This window comes from Saccoglossus kowalevskii, chromosome 19 (assembly GCF_978046115.1).
Source record: "Saccoglossus kowalevskii chromosome 19, keSacKowa6.1, whole genome shotgun sequence".
In the NCBI taxonomy this organism is placed as follows: domain Eukaryota; kingdom Metazoa; phylum Hemichordata; class Enteropneusta; family Harrimaniidae; genus Saccoglossus; species Saccoglossus kowalevskii.
In genome coordinates, this window is record NC_140659.1 from 25,434,679 (window position 1) to 25,457,467 (window position 22,789).

The 22,789-nt window shown below is 35.8% G+C and overlaps 1 protein-coding gene across 1 annotated transcript in view; it reads left to right on the forward strand.

Moving 5' to 3' along the window:
* LOC102807663 (calcium uptake protein 1, mitochondrial-like) overlaps positions 1-22,789 on the forward strand; it is a 37,251-nt gene that overhangs the window by 7,979 nt on the left and 6,483 nt on the right. The window contains exons 3-6 of the mRNA XM_085493834.1: positions 7,956-8,094; positions 12,616-12,778; positions 13,743-13,780; positions 20,366-20,477. Coding sequence (XP_085349960.1) covers positions 7,956-8,094; positions 12,616-12,778; positions 13,743-13,780; positions 20,366-20,477 — 452 coding nt within the window. The remainder of the gene's footprint in view (positions 1-7,955; positions 8,095-12,615; positions 12,779-13,742; positions 13,781-20,365; positions 20,478-22,789) is intronic.

Consider the following 22,789-nt stretch of genomic DNA (forward strand, 5'->3'; position numbering starts at 1 on the left):
CACATCAGATATTGGTGGTAGTGCTGCAATAGGCCTGTTATGGCAGAGGTAAGATATTGCTACTTGTGTGTTTACATCAGATATTGGTGGTAGTGCTACAATAGGTCTATTATGGCAGAGGTAAGATATTGCTACTCATGTGTTCACATCAGATATTGGTGGTAGTGCTGCAATAGGCCTGTTATGGCAGAGGTAAGATATTGCTACTCATGTGTTCACATCAGATATTGGTGGTAGTGCTGCAATAGGCCTGTTATGGCAGAGGTAAGATATTGCTACTCCTGTGTTCACATCAGATATTGGTGGTAGTGCTGCAGTAGACATGTTATGGCAGAGGTAAGATATTGCTACTTGTGTGTTTACATCAGATATTGGTGGTAGTGCTACAATAGGTCTATTATGGCAGAGGTAAGATATTGCTACTCATGTGTTCACATCAGATATTGGTGGTAGTGCTGCAATAGGCCTGTTATGGCAGAGGTAAGATATTGCTACTCATGTGTTCACATCAGATATTGGTGGTAGTGCTGCAATAGGCCTGTTATGGCAGAGGTAAGATATTGCTACTCCTGTGTTCACATCAGGTATTGGTGGTAGTGCTGCAGTAGGCCTGTTATGGCAGAGGTAAGATATTGCTACTCCTGTGTTCACATCAGATATTGGTGGTAGTGCTGCAGTAGGCCTGTTATGGCAGAGGTAAGATATTGCTACTCATGTGTTCACATCAGATATTGGTGGTAGTGCTGCAATAGGCCTGTTATGGCAGAGGTAAGATATTGCTACTCCTGTGTTCACATCAGATATTTGTGGTAGTGCTGCAATAGGCCTGTTATAGCAGAGGTAAGATATTGCTACTCATGTGTTCACATCAGATATTGGTGGTACATGTAGTGCTGCAATAGGCCTGTTATGGCAGAGGTAAGATATTGCTACTCCTGTGTTCACATCAGATATTGGTGGTACTGCTGCAGTAGGCCTGTTATGGCAGAGGTAAGATATTGCTACTCATGTGTTAAAATCAGATATTGGTGGTAGTGCTGCAGTAGGCCTGTTATGGCAGAGGTAAGATATTGCTACTCATGTGTTCACATCAGATATTGGTGGTAGTGCTGCAGTAGGCCTGTTATGGCAGAGGTAAGATATTGCTACTCATGTGTTCACATCAGATATTTGTGGTACTGCTGCAGTAGACCTGTTATGGCAGAGGTAAGATATTGCTACTCCTGTGTTCACATCAGATATTGGTGTTACTGCTGCAGTAGACCTGTTATGGCAGAGGTAAGATATTGCTACTCATGTGTTCACATCAGATATTGGTGGTAGTGCTGCAGTAGGCCTGTTATGGCAGAGGTAAGATATTGCTACTCATGTGTTCACATCAGATATTGGTGGTAGTGCTGCAATAGGCCTGTTATGGCAGAGGTAAGATATTGCTACTCATGTGTTCACATCAGATATTGGTGGTAGTGCTGCAGTAGGCCTGTTATGGCAGAGGTAAGATATTGCTACTCATGTGTTCACATCAGATATTGGTGGTAGTGCTGCAGTAGGCCTGTTATGGCAGAGGTAAGATATTGCTACTCATGTGTTCACATCAGATATTGGTGGTAGTGCTGCAGTAGGCCTGTTATGGCAGAGGTAAGATATTGCTACTCATGTGTTCACATCAGATATTGGTGGTAGTGCTGCAGTAGGCCTGTTATGGCAGAGGTAAGATATTGCTACTCATGTGTTCACATCAGATATTGGTGGTAGTGCTGCAGTAGGCCTGTTATGGCAGAGGTAAGATATTGCTACTCATGTGTTCACATCAGATATTGGTGGTAGTGCTGCAGTAGGCCTGTTATGGCAGAGGTAAGATATTGCTACTCATGTGTTCACATCAGATATTGGTGGTAGTGCTGCAGTAGGCCTGTTATGGCAGAGGTAAGATATTGCTACTCATGTGTTCACATCAGATATTGGTGGTAGTGCTGCAGTAGGCCTGTTATGGCAGAGGTAAGATATTGCTACTCATGTGTTCACATCAGGTATTGGAGGTAGTGCTGCAGTAGGCCTGTTATGGCAGAGGTAAGATATTGCTACTCATGTGTTCACATCAGATATTGGTGGTAGTGCTGCAGTAGGCCTGTTATGGCAGAGGTAAGATATTGCTACTCATGTGTTCACATCAGATATTGGTGGTAGTGCTGCAGTAGGCCTGTTATGGCAGAGGTAAGATATTGCTACTCATGTGTTCACATCAGATATTGGTGGTAGTGCTGCAGTAGGCCTGTTATGGCAGAGGTAAGATATTGCTACTCATGTGTTCACATCAGATATTGGTGGTAGTGCTGCAATAGGTCTGTTATGGCAGAGGTAAGATATTGCTACTCATGTGTTCACATCAGATATTGGTGGTAGTGCTGCAATAGGTCTGTTATGGCAGAGGTAAGATATTGCTACTTATGTGTTCACATCAGGTATTGGAGATAGTGCTGCAGTAGACCTGTTATGGCAGAGGTAAGATATTGCTACTCATGTGTTCACATCAGATATTGGTGGTAGTGCTGCAATAGGTCTGTTATGGCAGAGGTAAGATATTGCTACTCATGTGTTCACATCAGATATTGGTGGTAGTGCTGCAATAGGCCTGTTATGGCAGAGGTAAGATATTGCTACTCATGTGTTCACATCAGATATTGGTGGTAGTGCTGCAGTAGACATGTTATGGCAGAGGTAAGATATTGCTACTTATGTGTTCACATCAGATATTGGTGGTAGTGCTGCAGTAGACATGTTATGGCAGAGGTAAGATATTGCTACTTATGTGTTCACATCAGATATTGGTGGTAGTGCTGCAGTAGGCCTGTTATGGCAGAGGTAAGATATTGCTACTCATGTGTTCACATCAGATATTGGTGGTAGTGCTGCAGTAGGCCTGTTATGGCAGAGGTAAGATATTGCTACTCATGTGTTCACATCAGATATTGGTGGTAGTGCTGCAGTAGGCCTGTTATGGCAGAGGTAAGATATTGCTACTCATGTGTTCACATCAGATATTGGTGGTAGTGCTGCAGTAGACATGTTATGGCAGAGGTAAGATATTGCTACTTATGTGTTCACATCAGATATTGGTGGTTGTGCTGCAGTAGGCCTGTTATGGCAGAGGTAAGATATTGCTACTCATGTGTTCACATCAGATATTGGTGGTAGTGCTGCAGTAGGCCTGTTATGGCAGAGGTAAGATATTGCTACTCATGTGTTCACATCAGATATTGGTGGTAGTGCTGCAGTAGGCCTGTTATGGCAGAGGTAAGATATTGCTACTCATGTGTTCACATCAGATATTGGTGGTAGTGCTGCAATAGGTCTGTTATGGCAGAGGTAAGATATTGCTACTCATGTGTTCACATCAGATATTGGTGGTAGTGCTGCAATAGGTCTGTTATGGCAGAGGTAAGATATTGCTACTCATGTGTTCACATCAGATATTGGTGGTAGTGCTGCAATAGGTCTGTTATGGCAGAGGTAAGATATTGCTACTCATGTGTTCACATCAGATATTGGTGGTAGTGCTGCAATAGGTCTGTTATGGCAGAGGTAAGATATTGCTACTCATGTGTTCACATCAGATATTGGTGGTAGTGCTGCAGTAGGCCTGTTATGGCAGAGGTAAGATATTGCTACTCATGTGTTCACATCAGATATTGGTGGTAGTGCTGCAATAGGCCTGTTATGGCAGAGGTAAGATATTGCTACTCATGTGTTCACATCAGATATTGGTGGTAGTGCTGCAGTAGGCCTGTTATGGCAGAGGTAAGATATTGCTACTTATGTGTTCACATCAGATATTGGTGGTAGTGCTGCAGTAGACATGTTATGGCAGAGGTAAGATATTGCTACTTATGTGTTCACATCAGATATTGGTGGTAGTGCTGCAGTAGGCCTGTTATGGCAGAGGTAAGATATTGCTACTCATGTGTTCACATCAGATATTGGTGGTAGTGCTGCAGTAGGCCTGTTATGGCAGAGGTAAGATATTGCTACTCATGTGTTCACATCAGATATTGGTGGTAGTGCTGCAGTAGGCCTGTTATGGCAGAGGTAAGATATTGCTACTCATGTGTTCACATCAGATATTGGTGGTAGTGCTGCAGTAGGCCTGTTATGGCAGAGGTAAGATATTGCTACTCATGTGTTCACATCAGATATTGGTGGTAGTGCTGCAGTAGGCCTGTTATGGCAGAGGTAAGATATTGCTACTCATGTGTTCACATCAGATATTGGTGGTAGTGCTGCAGTAGGCCTGTTATGGCAGAGGTAAGATATTGCTACTCATGTGTTCACATCAGATATTGGTGGTAGTGCTGCAGTAGGCCTGTTATGGCAGAGGTAAGATATTGCTACTCATGTGTTCACATCAGATATTGGTGGTAGTGCTGCAGTAGGCCTGTTATGGCAGAGGTAAGATATTGCTACTCATGTGTTCACATCAGATATTGGTGGTAGTGCTGCAGTAGGCCTGTTATGGCAGAGGTAAGATATTGCTACTCATGTGTTCACATCAGGTATTGGAGGTAGTGCTGCAGTAGGCCTGTTATGGCAGAGGTAAGATATTGCTACTCATGTGTTCACATCAGATATTGGTGGTAGTGCTGCAGTAGGCCTGTTATGGCAGAGGTAAGATATTGCTACTCATGTGTTCACATCAGATATTGGTGGTAGTGCTGCAGTAGGCCTATTATGGCAGAGGTAAGATATTGCTACTCATGTGTTCACATCAGATATTGGTGGTAGTGCTGCAGTAGGCCTGTTATGGCAGAGGTAAGATATTGCTACTCATGTGTTCACATCAGATATTGGTGGTAGTGCTGCAGTAGGCCTGTTATGGCAGAGGTAAGATATTGCTACTCATGTGTTCACATCAGATATTGGTGGTAGTGCTGCAGTAGGCCTGTTATGGCAGAGGTAAGATATTGCTACTCATGTGTTCACATCAGATATTGGTGGTAGTGCTGCAGTAGGCCTGTTATGGCAGAGGTAAGATATTGCTACTCATGTGTTCACATCAGATATTGGTGGTAGTGCTGCAGTAGGCCTGTTATGGCAGAGGTAAGATATTGCTACTCATGTGTTCACATCAGATATTGGTGGTAGTGCTGCAGTAGGCCTGTTATGGCAGAGGTAAGATATTGCTACTCATGTGTTCACATCAGATATTGGTGGTAGTGCTGCAGTAGGCCTGTTATGGCAGAGGTAAGATATTGTTACTCATGTGTTCACATCAGGTATTGGAGGTAGTGCTGCAGTAGGTCTGTTATGGCAGAGGTAAGATATTGCTACTTATGTGATCACATCAGATATTGGTGGTAGTGCTGCAGTAGGCCTGTTATGGCAGAGGTAAGATATTGCTACTCATGTGTTCACATCAGATATTGGTGGTAGTGCTGCAGTAGGCCTGTTATGGCAGAGGTAAGATATTGCTACTCATGTGTTCACATCAGATATTGGTGGTAGTGCTGCAGTAGGCCTGTTATGGCAGAGGTAAGATATTGCTACTCATGTGTTCACATCAGATATTGGTGGTAGTGCTGCAGTAGGCCTGTTATGGCAGAGGTAAGATATTGCTACTTATGTGTTCACATCAGGTATTGGAGGTAGTGCTGCAGTAGGTCTGTTATGGCAGAGGTAAGATATTGCTACTTATGTGTTCACATCAGATATTGGTGGTAGTGCTGCAGTAGGCCTGTTATGGCAGAGGTAAGATATTGCTACTCATGTGTTCACATCAGATATTGGTGGTAGTGCTGCAGTAGGCCTGTTATGGCAGAGGTAAGATATTGCTACTCATGTGTTCACATCAGATATTGGTGGTAGTGCTGCAGTAGGCCTGTTATGGCAGAGGTAAGATATTGCTACTTATGTGTTCACATCAGATATTGGTGGTAGTGCTGCAGTAGGCCTGTTATGGCAGAGGTAAAATATTGCTACTTATGTGTTCACATCAGATATTGGTGGTAGTGCTGCAGTAGGTCTGTTATGGCAGAGGTAAAATATTGCTGCTTATGTGTTCACATCAGATATTGGTGGTAGTGCTGCAGTAGGCCTGTTATGGCAGAGGTAAGATATTGCTACTTATGTGTTCACATCAGGTATTGGTGGTGGTGCTGCAGTAGACCTGTTATGGCAGAGGTAAGATATTGCTACTTATGTGTTAAAATCAGGTATTGGTGGTAGTGCTGCAATAGGCCTGTTATGGCAGAGGTAAGATATTGCTACTTATGTGTTAAAATCAGGTATTGGTGGTAGTGCTGCAATAGGCCTGTTATGGCAGAGGTAAGATATTGCTACTTATGTGTTAAAATCAGGTATTGGAGGTAGTGCTGCAATAGGCCGGTTATGGCAGATGTAAGATATTGCTACTTATGTGTTAAAATCAGGTATTGGATGTAGTGCTGCAATAGGCCGGTTATGGCAGAGGTAAGATATTGCTACTTATGTGTTAAAATCAGGTATTGGAGGTAGTGGTGCAATAGGCCGGTTATGGCAGAGGTAAGATATTGCTACTTATGTGTTAAAATCAGGTATTGGAGGTAGTGCTGCAGTAGGCCTGTTATGGCAGAGGTAAGATATTGCTACTTATGTGTTAAAATCAGGTATTGGAGGTAGTGCTGCAATAGGCCGGTTATGGCAGAGGTAAGATATTGCTACTTATGTGTTCACATCAGATATTGGAGGTAGTGCTGCAATAGGCCTGTTATGGCAGAGGTAAGATATTGCTACTTATGTGTTAAAATCAGGTATTGGTGGTAGTGCTGCAATAGGCCGGTTATGGCAGAGGTAAGATATTGCTACTTATGTGTTAAAATCAGGTATTGGTGGTAGTGCTGCAGTAGGCCTGTTATGGCAGAGGTAAGATATTGCTACTTATGTGTTAAAATCAGGTATTGGTGGTAGTGCTGCAGTAGGCCTGTTATGGCAGCGGTAAGATATTGCTACTTATGTGTTAAAATCAGGTATTGGTGGTAGTGCTGCAGTAGGCCTGTTATGGCAGAGGTAAGATATTGCTACTTATGTGTTAAAATCAGGTATTGGTGGTAGTGCTGCAATAGGCCTGTTATGGCAGAGGTAAGATATTGCTACTTATGTGTTAAAATCAGGTATTGGTGGTAGTGCTGCAATAGGCCTGTTATGGCAGAGGTAAGATATTGCTACTTATGTGTTAAAATCAGGTATTGGTGGTAGTGCTGCAATAGGCCTGTTATGGCAGAGGTAAGATATTTCTACCGGTACTTATGTGTAAAATCAGGTATTGGTGGTAGTGCTGCAGTAGGCCTGTTCTGGCAGAGGTAAGATATTTCTACCGGTACGTATGTGTAAAATCAGGTATTGGTGGTAGTGCTGCAGTAGGCCTGTTCTGGCAGAGGTAAGATATTGTTACTTATGTGTTAAAATCAGGTATTGGTGGTAGTGCTGCAGTAGGCCTGTTCTGGCAGAGGTAAGATATTGCTACTTATGTGTTCACATCAGGTATTGGTGGTAGTGCTGCAATAGGCCTGTTATGGCAGAGGTAAGATATTGCTACTCTTGTGTTCACATCAGATATTGGAAAATGTTAGCATTTATCATTCTAGTATTGTTAAATTTTGTAGAATTATGTCAGTCGTTCTTTTGTCTGTTATTTCTTGGACCTATTTCACCATTATGAATTTAATAAATATGAGCAGTGTTGTATATTGAAATTATCTTTGTGGTCACCAATGAGTATATTTAATAAATATATGATTTCACAAAGAACATTTGGATTAAATATTTTATCGTACAAAAATATTTGAAAATAATGCAGTATTTAAATACAGATACACCTCTGTAATTAATGTGAGTGCTACTAACAGAGCAAATATGCTATTTATCTTAGATAATCTGTTATAAAACATAGTTAAAATATAGAAACCCTGCCTTTGATTATGCAGAAAACGTTTAGTAGCAGCAACAGATGTGCAGTCAGCAAACACTGAGGACACTGAGGTACAGGAAAGTGATGACTCTGGCGAAGATCAAGAGGATTCTGGGAAAAAGAAGAAGAAAAGACCAGGATTCAGAGATAGAAGGGTAAGAGATGATGTCACTTTTGGTATTTCTTAAAGTTGGTAGTCATCTCAATGTGTTTAGATATGATTTAAAAATAGATTGGTAAGAGATGATGTCATCTTTTGACATTTCTTAAAGTTGGTATGTTCGATATGATTACTATATCAGCTCTTTTGAAAGTGCATTTCTAATAGAAGCATATGTACTTAGCGCTATCAGAAGTACAACCAGTCTTCTCCCCAGGACATTTTGTTAAATGTAGATTAATGATCTTTTTCACATACTAGTATTCATAAATCATACCTTTACAGTGGGCGCAAAATATTTACATACACCTAACTCCTGGACCCAGTAGAAAATTACTGAGGGACTTAGCCAGACACTTTCCAAGATGCTCTAGTGACTGTTGTGACTCAATAAAGTTTGATGTATTTGAAAAAAAGCAAAGTACACAACATGATGAATAACTCTAGTTGTTTTTGCTGTTGAGAAGCCGGAACAAGTGTTTTTTTGAAAGGAATTTTCTCTGCCTGGCCAAAATATTTAGCTTCATTAATGCATTTTTTCACTCAAGGTAATGGTTGTGTACCAGACTTTTAGTTTAATGGCCACCTTTGATGTACTACCTGTAAGTGGGGTGGAATGACCACTTGGTGTGGTCACCAATGCACTAACTTTTGGGAAAAATCATGTTTTGGCCAACGAAATTCTTCAAAAAACCGACCTCTGAAACAAATTCACAAAAATACCCCATCCCTTATTACAAAGTATATTTGACATGACTTCACGTAGCGAATACATAATTTATGGTCAACGTAACACAAGCACATACATACTAGTTCAAAATCATGGTAAAATATAAAATATGTATCATTGCGACCCCATAGTTCCTGAAAATGTCAAAAGAACTTATTGATTATTGAAAAAGAACCTATTGACCATTGAAAATACCAAAAAGGAACCTATTGACCATTAAAAATGTCAAAAAGGAACCCATTGACTATTGAAAATGTCAAAAAGGAACCTATTGACCATCGAAAATATCAAAAAGGAACCTATTGACCATTGAAAATGTCAAAAAGGAACCCATCGACTATTGAAAATGTTGAAAAGAAACTCATTGACCATTGAAAATATCAAAAAAGAACCTATTGACCCTTGAAAATGTCAAAAAGAAACCTAATGACCATTGAAAATGTTGAAAAGGAACCTATTGACCATTGAAAATGTTGAAAAGGAACCTATTGACCATTGAAAATATCAAAAAGGAACCCATCGACTAATGAAAATGTTGAAAAGAAACTCATTGACCATTGAAAATATCAAAAAGGAACCCATTTACCATTGAAAATGTCAAAAAGGAACCCATTTACCATTGAAAATGTCAAAAAGGAACCTATTGACCATTGAAAATGTTGAAAAAGAACCTATTGACCCTTGAAAATGTCAAAAAGGAATCTATTGACCATTGAACATGTCAAAAAGGAACCCATTGACCATTGAAAATATCAAAAAGGAACCCATTTACCATTGAAAATGTCAAAAAGGAACCCATTTACCATTGAAAATGTCAAAAAGGAACCCATCGACCATTGAAAATATCAAAAAGGAACCCATCAACTATTGAAAATGTCAAAAAGAAACCAATTGACCATTGAAAATGTCTAAAAGGAGCCCATTGACAAGGAACCAAGTCAAGTGGTTTTGTTGACTCTTGTGTGCTTCGCACACAATAGGAATTTTCGTGGTGAGTGCTTCTGCTTCTGTGTGTGTATGCTTGTTCCACTGATATCTCAAGAACCAATTATGAGATTTTAATGAAACTTGGTACATAGATGCTCTTGGAGATAGTACTTGATTAGTTTTTGGTTGAAGTTTATGCATATTAATTACCTAATTTGCATATTAGTAATGCCAATTACACTTGTTTACACTTGTTTCTCGTGTACTACGCAGTACAGTATTCCTTATTTGTACTTTAATACCTTCAACACACAGGAGCATTCTTTAATTCCTAGAGGAATGGCGCAGGGCACCAACATTAAATTAATGTTTTCTAGGTAGAGTGTAAATGAATTTAGGGTCTTTACATTGAAAATGGTACAAGTGAAGCAGTAAAGCGAAATCAGGAAGGCCAAAGAAGCTCATTCAAAATAAACTCATGGATAACGTCTCACGGAGCAGTTGTTTCACTTCGCTCAAGTGTTAACAGCTATAAATGTCAATTAACAGCCAGAAATTCATAAAACTTTGTTCACTTTTGATTAAATAGTGTTAGTTTCAAATGTTACTTAGTATTATCATGTGATTAATTAATTAATTATTTATAAAGACATTTCATTTGGACAGAAAATCATAGCAAGACAAAGACAGTTGGGGATAAAAATATCTTTATCTCCTGTACACAATGTCCTCATTTCATTTTTACATGCTAAATAATAAAAGTCTATGGATACTGAAAACCATTCATTTCATTATTATAATTTTAAAATGTACCAACTGTAAACACGGATATTACATGGCCTGCACTCTTCACTGTAAAGTATTATATACTTCCTTTGTAGTTACTATACTTCACTGATTTACCATTTCTTTAATAATTAGTTACCGTTCGGAGGAAGTTCGAAAATGGGGACTTATAATTCGGTCTTTGTCTGTCTGTCTGTCTGTGTGTCTGTCTGTCCAGAGTCATGTTTCAGAATCCTTTGGACCGATTCCGTTCATTCTTTGCATGTGTCTAGTACTTTATGTGGGACATATGCACATGCAGTGGTTTAACGATTCGATTCAAAATGGCCTACTGGCAGCCATCTTGTTTTTTGATAATGTTGTGTTTTGGACATGCTTTGTCAGTTTTCATTCAAATTTGGCACATACTTTATACATGTAAGGATACATGTCCATGACAATTTGTTTCAAAATCGAATGGCCGATTGACAGCCATCTGACTTTTTGGCCTTACTACTATATTTCCAAGATTTATGTACAATTTTCATTCGTATTTGGCACATGCGTCGTACATCATGTCACTTTGTTTCATAATCAGATCAAAGATGGCCGAATAACGGCTGTTTTTATTTTTGGACATATTACTATATCTGTGTCACCATGTATCATTTTCATTGTTATTTAGCATGTCATAAATGGATACATGTACATTCAATTTGCAATTTGATCAAATATGAACGACTGGCGGCCATCTTGTTTGTTTAAAATGTGATAACTTGGACATGCTTTCACTTGTGATCTATGTTTGACTCCCATGTGTGAACCACAAAATGGGAGTCTTTGCAGTTAGTGTGTCTGTCTGTGGGTGGGTGGGTGTGTGTGTGTATGTGTGGGTGTATGTGTGTCCGACACTGTTCCACTGATATCTCAAGAACCATACATCAGTTTTTGATGAAACTTGGTGCATTGATGCTCTGGGCCAATGCGCAGATTTGATTAGGTTTTGGTGAAATTTCATGCATATTAATTACCTAATTTGCATGATAATATGCTAATTTTTAGCTGTTCCATGACTGTTCCATTGATATCTAAAGAACTACTCATTGGATTTTGATAAAACTTGGTATATAGATGCTCTGAACTTGTGCGCAGATTTGATAAGTTTTTGGTGAAAATCCGTGCACATTAATTACCTAATTTGCATGATAATTAGCCAATTTTTAGCTGTTCCATGACTGTTCCACTGATATCTAAACAACCACTCATTGGATTTTGATGAAATTTGGTATATAGATGCTCTGAATCAATGCTAGGTTTTGATTAGTTAGTACATGGATGCTGTAGAATAATAGACAGACCTGGATAATTGTGGGTTAAAATCCGTACATATTAATTACTAATTTGCATAATTAACCACTTTTAAGCTATCACACTGATATCTAATTATTCCATTTCAATGAAACTTTGTACAAAGATGCTCTAGGACAATGTACAAACCTGATTAGTTTGGGGTTAAAATCTGGTTATATTAATTCCCTAATTAGCATAATAAAACTTGATACAAATATTGGTTTTATATATTGTGCAGACCTCATTAGTTTTACACTCAAGTCTGTTCATATGAATTTTCTGATTTGCATTATTGGTTTTCAGCTTTTCCATCACAATCTCAATCAAGTACAAGTAATTTTGAATTATATTTAATGTGCCTCCAATACTCTCAGCACATGGGAGTTCTTTCTAAGCTTTCTTTGATTTTCTTTGCTACATGTATGTCTTAAACCGGAGGGGTCGTCACGCAACACATTTGAATTTGATGTAAATAAACAATATACGCCACTTGGGGCTCAAGTTTGAAAGACATACTCGCGACAACCCTCCACTTTAATATGTCGAGCACAAAGAGAACTTTCAAAAATTTAACGGGGACTGTGTCATTTTCAATGACTTGTTTCTTTCAAATATTGTTGTTTTCCACCTCAGGTTATTGAATATGAGTAAATCTGAGAAGTGTTATATTTTCTTTGTAGTTCCTATACTTCACTGATTTACCATTTCTTTAATAATTTTTTTCAAATATGTTTTCCACCTCAGGTTATTGAATATGAGAATAGAATCAGAGCATATTCTACACCAGATAAAATCTTTCGTTACTTTGCTACACTGAGAGTACAGAGTGAGCATGGGGATTATGAAATATATATGACTCCTGAAGACTTTGTTAGGTCCATCACACCAGATGCTAAGCAACCTGAAGGTAACGTATATATACTGTACTTTAATTTCATTTATATCGCATATAGCATAAGTAGACACAAATAGATTCTATCTTTTTATCTCATATTAGTGTAAAAGCCTACTCATAAATGAAAATACCCAAAATGTATTTACTTAGCTAGTAAAATGAAAAAAAATTAAGAAACAAAATTATTTATTGTTTACTTTTTGCTATCCTGAATTATTTAAATAATCTTTGTTTGGAAAAATAATAAATGCTATTTGCTTCAATACTGTGTTCTGTGGAACTGTACTAAAAATAGCTGCACTCCAGAATGTATGTTACCATAATTCTATAGCACCATAATTGTATATACATGAAATAAACCAATGAACAGTATTCCGTGTTTTATAACCAACTTTCAAAAAACATATTTCAATAAATTATAACTACCAGCAAGAAAATAATATGATAATATTGTGGAATATGATCACCTTAGTGCATACTTTACAGTATTCTTGTGATAACCTTGTATTTGCATTCATTGTAATTACGTTTATATTTCATGTATACTGTAAACGACTTTAGTTTTGTGGGTGACTCTGACTTTAGCTCTGGTTCGCCAATTGTTGTCATCACAAATGCCATAAATCATCAAATCTCAAAAATTAAACGATTTTATATAATATAGTTTACATGTAATTTGAAATATATCTAAAATCTAAACAAAACATGTTTCCTATCTGGTCCTTGTTCAATTGAATTTGCTTTAATATAAAAGAACTCATGAACTCATTTTCTCAGTCTATTTATTGAAATATATAAAATGCATATGTTAGGTAGGGTTTTCACAATTGGTATGTAGAGAATGAAAAACTTGAAAAAAGAGAAACTTTCATTTTTATTTTTACTCATCATATGCGCGCAAAAGGTCGCCGGGTCAAGCCCTGGTGGTACAAATATATCAGTATTCATGTGTTCTGTTGTCTTTTATTCCCTGTAGGCCTTGGTCTAGATCAGTTCAGGAGATATGATCCAAAGGTATGTATCAGTATTCAATACAATGTCAGTGTTAGGTCGTGGGGTCAAATTAGAGGCCAGTAGATTAAATTATCATAAGTGGGTTTATATTAGCTATGGTATTAAAATTTCAGAATTGAAATTCAAGATGTTGAATATAAAGGACCATTTTTTCTTGTATTTTTAATCCATAGTTACTGAGCCAAAATAATATTTGTGGTATTTAATGGATAAACACACATTACCTGGTGTATATTCATGATAATTTAATACCAACAGATGGACATGATTTTTGTTTGAACAAAAATTTATTTCTCAGCATTCTAGGCACTGTTTATATATGCATATCATCATGACGTTTTAACCCCATGTGGATTCACAAAGATCACAAAAATAGATGCAGATAAGCAAAAATAAAACAAATGGCAATTAGAACTCTAAAATAATTGGAGCCTCAGATTGAGATTAGTTGGTTATTATAGTAGCTTCTTATTTATTTATATATAGATGCTGTACATTTCATATTGTATTAGAATCCTAATGTAATAATGTCACTCTTCAATTTTATTTTAAAAGTTTTTGAACTTCCAGAACATTACAATTCTGTATTGTTAATAAAAAAATTATAAGAACAATTTAGCAGACTGAAATTTGGAAAAATTAAGATATTAGTGTAAAACATTACAGTAAATTAGCTTTTACGAGTAATCTTTAGTTTATGCTAGTTTATCAACCAAAAAATAGTTAGTAATCAATGCAAGTGTTTTCCTATGTAGGCAGATGGAGCAGCTAGGAGTTTCATATCGTGTTGGAGACAGGTAGAGTAACTTTGGGATCAACAACATTTGTTTTAAAACAATTAACCAGATTTCAAGCAATTTGTTATATACAATCTTAGACTAACAATTTTGTTATGGCTAATCTATTTTACATAGTTTTATGTTTTTGCATTTCAGATATTTTTTTTATTACAGAAAATATTGTGCTTGTGTTAGTGCAGCCCCTTGTTTTAGTGTCCCTCCTTGTGTTAGTGCTGCTCCTTTTATGGAAACCACTAAAATTCCATGATGAAAAACAAACATTTGTGAATTTCACTCATTTAAAGTAGAGATGCAGTTTACTTGACAGGTATTTTAATTAGTTAATTAGGCAACCAAGATGACCTCCCTTGTCCACAAAACTATATATTTTCGAAAAGCTTATTGTATGAACTTTAAAATTGTGTTAGTGTTTTTTTTCTATGGACACTTATAGTTTGAAATATGCAAAAAAATGTGCTTTTTTGGTCAAAAGTGATTTAAAAAAAATTAGCTTCTAAACCATGCTTCTGTTTCCTGTCAAAATTGGTATATGGGTACATCTGTTTACTATGAAGAAAGTGCCGTCTTGAAAACTGTCTACCAGTTGTCAATTTTACAGGGCGGCAGCTCAAATTTCACTACTTCAAGTTTATGCATAAATTAACACCCAGGCTAGTTGTTTGTACGATTGTTGTATACTGTTCAACCAAAAACAATTTCCCGACGGCGTTTTGAAGATAAACACATTGTCAATCATTTGTGAAAATTTCAAAACAAAAGGTCAAAGCGTCTAGGAGCTATTTTTTTTTAAAGTTCCGGGTGTTGCACTAAAAAGAAGCTGAGATAATTGCTAATTTGCATAACAATTCACTCAGTAAGAAGTTTGCTAATGCTCATAATTAAAATGGCTGTAACAGTTCCAAATTTAAATGTATTATCGTTTTGTTAAAAGTTAAATATAGTGCATAATATGGAGATCCCGTCATTTCTTTTTTTCACCATGTTTCTTTTTAGCTCCGCTGTCGACTTTGTCGAGCGGAGCTTATCATATGAGTGATTGTCCCTCGTCGTCCGTGTCAATGTTTTACTTTTTCGACTTCTTCTTGAAAACTACAAGCCTGAATGCTTTGATACTTGGTGTATATGTACCTTGGGTAGACCTCTCTTAGGTTTGTTCATTTCATGTTGATATCTTCAATTCTCTAATTTTGGTGAATATTTTTGTCATTTTTGGTAAAAAGTGATATTTTCGACTCGTTAAAAACCGCAAGTCCGATTGCTTTGATATTACATATATAGGTACTACATGTGGGTCCCTCTCAGATTTGTTCATTTTGTGATGATGTCTTCAATTCTCTAATTTTGGTGAATATTTTTGTAATTTTTGGTAAAAAAGTGATATTTTCGACTTCTTGTTAAAAACCAAAAGTTTATTTGCTTTTATATTACATATATAGATACTACATGTAGACCTTTCTCAGATTTGTTCATTTCGTGATGATATCTTCAATTCTCTAATTTTGGTGAATATTTTTGTCATTTTTAGTAGAAAGTGATATTTTCGACTTCTTGTTAAAAACTGTAAGTCTGATTGCTTTGATTCTATACATAATGTTCATTTTCTAATGATGTCTTCAGTTCTTTAATTGAAATGTGCATTGCTAACAGTGGAGCTATCTCAGCCGATAGGCTGCTTGTTTATTATTTATGTACACCCTTGCTAAATCTTGCTAAGCATTCAAAAGAGAGAATGTTTGCACCTGTTATCTATAATTAAAAATCGTTTTTTGAGTATTTTCCACTATTCACAATTGTACAAAATTTTAACAGTCTATAGCCAAAGACTGTTTGGACAATAAAAAGCAAAAAAAAAAAATTCACTCCAAAGTGCCCACGAACCTGCATCTCTACCTTAATACAACAATAAATTTCATGGATTGCAGTTTACACATTGCTGTTGTGCATTGCATCTATACATCATTTCTTCATTCATTTTGATCAGTTTGTTTGGACCAATATTACCACTATTGTGGTGTTGACAAAATTACTTGCTCATCTAAGAATGTACAGAATGACACAGTATGTTAATGCTTTGGAGCTGACATTTGCACAAGTACTTTACAAAGTAATTTTTATGTTAGTTATGTTATGTTGGATCATTATTGTGTTTTTTTTTCTTCAAATTTTATTCCATTTGCTCTTGCATGTAGTTTAATATTATATGAAATTTGTACCAAGCCAAACCTAAAACTACAGAAAAGCACAACTGCAAACCGTTCAATTTTCACTTTGTTCCAAATAGTTGCTGTGATTTCTTGTCTGCAGGGAACTTGTGAAATTTTTGTTTCTATAACATTTCATGATTATCGCTGACTCAGGAAAATTAGCACGGTTTGCAATATGTAGAGGGTTGCATGGTACAAGTAATTTTTCTCATAATTGATTTATATAGTAATTAAGGACTTATTTCCTCTATCAGAGGCACGTACAACTAATACGTAAGTGGATTTATAAATGGAGAACTCCTTGATTCCTTATTTTGGTTGTCTTGGTAGCATATACATGTACCAATCACTGCAGGGAGCAACGTACCTGGAGGTTATTAAGGCCATGATTTGAACTTTGCTATGTTATAGACACCTGATTCCTTTATTTACACAAGTACAAGTGCATTTACTGAATAATTGGTTAAAGCCTAAGGTCAGTTGACCTGGTCACTAATCTTAATAAAAAATGGGGACTTATACTAATACACTAATAGTGTTTTGTTCATGTGTCTGTCTGTCTGTTTGCGCATGATCATCCAATATCATTTCTCAAACATGCCTGAGCTGATTTTGGTTGAATCTTGGCACAAAAGTCATAATAGGAGACATATGCAAGTCGATTAGCTTTTCGCTCTGTTGACATTTGACTGACTGGTGGCCATTTTAGTCCCAAAGTATGCCATCAACATTTAGCATCTGTTTCTTAGGTGAACCTTCACCGAATTCATTCAATCTTGGTGTTGACAACACTCATGGTGGGTCACTGATGTTTGTCAATCTTATTCAAAATGACCAAAAGTTTTCTTGTGATTTCTATATCAAATTTAACAAGTTAACAACAATTTTCTTTTTTTCTGACATACCTGGGCCAATTTTATTCAAACATAGTAAAAACATTACACATAGTGTTTTGATGCATGTCTATTTGGTTTGTGCATTGCTTTAAAGTGGCTGACTGGGGTAGTGGAAGCAGAGGGGCCATGTTGGTTTTCTCAGACATTTTCTTCCAAGAAACTTGTCCTTTACTCAGAGGGCTTTATCATACTTTAATACTCAGTCACATAAAACTGTTTTTGGTGGTATGCATGTGCTTCCTTATTTGACTTTTTGCTGACAAAATTCTCACACATACTACCGGTAGATGTACATTGGATGTGCACATCATCCAAAAAAATATTATATTTATAACATATCATTAAAATATGACTTAATTTTACCATTGACACATCTGTGTCATTTACATGAATAGAGCTTATTGGTATATGGAATATTTAGGAACAAGTATTAACTCAAGTAAAGAATGGAAATAATCAGTCACAAACATTTTTATAAATGTGGAGACATCTACTTCATGACAGTTATTTCTGTTTCTATTTCACTAATAATCCCATTGTTTCATTCTCATCAATAATGTCATTTGAAGTTTCCCAGTTCAATAATTAATAATTCTAATTCTGTTTGAATAATCTCTTTGTTTGTTACAGTGATTGATTCTTTTTTGAGTTTATATTTAACTTTACTCACATAACCTTTTATTGCTGGTGTAAGTTGCTAAGCAATGCTTTGTACTGATATACATGTAGTAATAAACATTAACATGTTTAATGTTTGTAGAGAGGTACAGTAGTTATATAAATTAATTATAACAGTTCATGCAATAATAACTACAAAGTAAATGATTTGGCAAAATTAAATAATTATATACTTTGCAAATTTAAAATCATCCATTTATCTATTCTTTTGTTCAAATTCATCGTATATATCATATTTTTTAACTATACATTATTTTCTGTATTTGTAGCGCATTTACCGAGTACTTCACAATTACATTATTATAAATTACATTTAAAAATTTTATGTCAAAAAATGGAATATGTTTAATGATTTGGTAAGATTCAAGTGCAATTTTTGGTTTATATGTGTTCTAATGATATTGGAGATGTGCTTCTAGTAGGACAAATATGGTATATGTAACATTTCATTTTTTTTGTATTCAATATTTTTTATTTTAGAATAGCCTTTGAGTATGTTCCATTCAAAATTCACTTTGCAACTCTTTTTTCTTTTTATATATAGCAAACTGACAAATTAATGTGTTTTCACCCCTGTATATCTTTATTTTATCAGCAAATTAAATGTTTCCCAGAACTCATTATAATTTATACAGATTATTTAGCCTAATTTGCATATCAAATCCCTTAAATGATTTGCATACTGCACTAAACTATTTAATGTTACAAATGTAATTGAGTTTGGCTAACTACCTTAATAATTTTATCATTTTAGGAGAGATTGCCGAAATGTAGTGTTAAAAATAAACATAAAGTAGTTCTTCCCAGAGAATAATAGAGTGGTGGCCCATTACTATAATTGGATATTAAAAGTCGTAACACTGAAAACAAACACAGCACTGTGATAGTTCCCTGGGGAGAACACTAAATTGAGTTAAATCCTTATACTTAATGGACGATGGTCGTCGTGTCGTGTGCTGTTCGATATGAGACTCATAGCAACATATACAGTACCGGTATATGTAAAATACAATGTTTATTTACATGAAATTCGAACATGCACTGCACGACAACCACTGCACTTTAAAGCACTATAGTCATTGCACCATGTTCTGTTCTGTTCTGTTCTCATAGCGTTGTACACAGACAATAAATACATTGTAAATTTATTTTGCTGAAATATAAATGTATAATGTGTTAAAAAACTGATTTAGCATTAAAAAAAAACATTGCATCATTAAAGGGACTCAGTCAGAACACACCTCCTCATGTCAAATATGGGTTCCATGTGACGTACATGTGGAAAATTCATTATTCACATATTATTCAAATATGCCACTTCCAATATTCCACGCTTTGAAAATTATCAGGTCATCACAAGAATGTCGCTAAGTGTGCACTATGGCGATACGTCAATGAGTTATAGAGAAATCATGTAAACTCATAGTCCTGTACTGCCTGAATACATACATGTACATTTGTATTTTGCAGTATTCTTGTAGTATATCTTTTTCCTACATAATTTAATGAGGGATTATAACCCAAAATGGCAATGAAAAATGCTTTCTGCTATATTTTCTGTGATGCTATTCGATCGTACTATAGCACTTCTGCAATCAAATGTACACAAAGGCACATGTTTGAATTTGACATTAGTAACTTTGAATGGGTCAATGCTGGTGACATAGTTCACCCTATATATTGTAAGGGAAAATTTGAAAGTTCTAATGAGTGCTGATAGATTTTAGAATGAGTGCTGATAAAGCTTTTCACAGAACACCAAATCCTATGTATAATTATTATAATAATAACTTTATTTCAACATGTTTTCAAATAGGCTTGGCTCACACATGGTCTCTTTAAATGAATCATATTATTTAACGTATTAAGTGCTATCAAAAATGGATTGGTACATTAAGAACTGACTTGTCAATATATATATATATATATACCCGGTAGTTGATTTTTTTGTATATACCCGGTAGTTGATTTTTTTGTATCTAAGACCTTGTTGGTGATTCTTTGCAGAAAGTTGGTGCTACCTCTCAGTTCTCTGAAGAAGGCAGTATATTCAGTACTTTAGGACAGTGTGGACTCATCACATTCTCAGATTATATATTTCTTCTTACAGTCTTATCAAGTAAGTATATTTTACATTCAGGAGATCTGTTATTACCACAGAATTTCATTCTCTAAGAGCAGCGAATGAATGGTTGAACACTGTTGCATCTTGTTATGTGAAATGATAGAAAGAGTGATAAATAATTGAATAGCTAAAACTAATTGCATTTATTCATAATATACCGTAAAACATGTCTTTTTCGCGAGCATGTCTTTTTAGCGAATTTTATAGCGAGAGAACTGATTCGCTAATTCAAGATGTTGCTAATGACTTTATTATAAATTCAAAATGGGAATTTGTATACAGTAATTATGAAAACAGGAAATCAACAATGACAAGTGAGATTAGCTAAATCAACATTTCGCTATTACGTTATTTTACCAGAATTCGCTAAAATTGCATGTCACTTTTTCAACATGTTTTACAGTAGTCTACATTACACAACACTGTAAATCACCTATGTAAAAATCATCAAAATTTGTGACTTCAGCAAAGTTTTGTCTTCACTAAGGCCAGACTTTTATTATCCATTGTTTCGCGAACCCGCCGAATGAACAGGAGCCGAAAATGAAATAAAAATAAAATTTGATTTCAGCGTAATTTCTCGCGCCCGCGACTTGTAAGCGCAAAAAATGCTAAAAAAATATTATTTTTATCTTCATTTTTTTACCGCCCGCGCATAACAAATCCAAGTTGCATTTTCATGGGAGTATCATGATCCAAGTACCGATGTCTCGAGCAGATGAGAAAAACGTTATACATAGAATAAAATTTTATTTCATTTCTTCTCTCCGATCAATGATCTCATTTACAATTCTTTGAGAATCACACAAATCCAATGGAAAAAAAGAATTAATTTTATTTTTTTTTCGCTCCCCCTCAAAAAAGGTGCTTTACAAAAACTCGAGAAACAAGGAACAAAAAATGTCTGGCCTAATGCCATAAAATCCTAAAATCAATGAACGCAGTGAAAGTTAAATAGTTTTGTTCCTCATATAGCCATTTTAACCTTTTACCAACAGTTCTCTCTTTTCATCACAAATTCACAAAATATTCCAGTTTATGGTCTGCAATTTCCATTACAAGATTGGGACTAAAATAGTCAAATATTTTAACTAAAAACTGAAAATTTACTCAAATTTTGTCTGTTGACTCCAAAATTAGGGTTCATCTCAGAAATATTGCAGATTATAAGAAAATAGTGCAGAACAATATGGATTAGTAAGTCTGATGGTGAAAAGGTTAAACACAGACTGGGGTGTTTCTACCATACAACCTCTGACCTACAACCCCTGACCTACAACCTATACCCTACAACCTCTGACCTACAACCTCCGACCTACAACCTGTATCCTACAACCTGTACCCTACAACCTATATCCTACAACCTCTGACCTACAACCCCTGACCTGAATCCTGAAGATTAATACAACTTTATCTGATATTTAAAATTAAGTTATTAACAACCCTTTCAGGAATTTGATCTTCCAAACAACATTCTACTGAACCAAACAACCATGAATATTCACATTGGTTAGTACTTATAATGTGCTCATTGTTGAATTCAAATTACAAAATTGCGCCACTCCAATTGTATTATTATCTTGCCTGCATTTTTGTGATCACGTCCAGCAAAACAGAAATTTTGCACAATATTAAAAAAAACACTTGGTCACTGTCAAATCAATTAAGAGGTAAAACCTAGCCATCAGCTTAACTCAAAAAACAAAACAAAACAAATTATTTATTCATACCATTACAGTCATATGATATTCAATAACTATTCCAGATATTTGAAACTGCGTATCACTAACATCTGAGTTAATTGGTTTTAGTAGTACTTGTATGAATGTTGCGGTATGTTAGAGGTCAGCAAAACATGTATTTTATATAATTGAACTGAGTGAGTTTTTATGGATTGTGACTGAATAAAAAGCCAGATTCAAAGAGTTGACGATGTATAAAGACATTCTACTCTAGAATATATCTGAACATTGGGCAATAGGTAATTTTTCGTTCAACTGCAAGATATCACAAATTGTGTAAAAGGCCGTACGAACATCTGCCGTAAAAATCAAACAATTTGATTTTGAACTTGAATTTCTGTTTTTCATAGCTCAAAGTCGAAAGGGTGATCTTTGAAAGGGGAATATTGCGTTCAGATACCCTTGATTCATCGAAATTGACCATAAACAAATGTGTACAGCGCATTTTTAAGCATGGAAATATCCCCCAAAATACTTTCGTGTTGAATCCTACATGATGTTTGATGCCACCACGATGCTATGAACTTTGTTTGTCCTGTTTTTACGTTCGATTTCACGCATAAT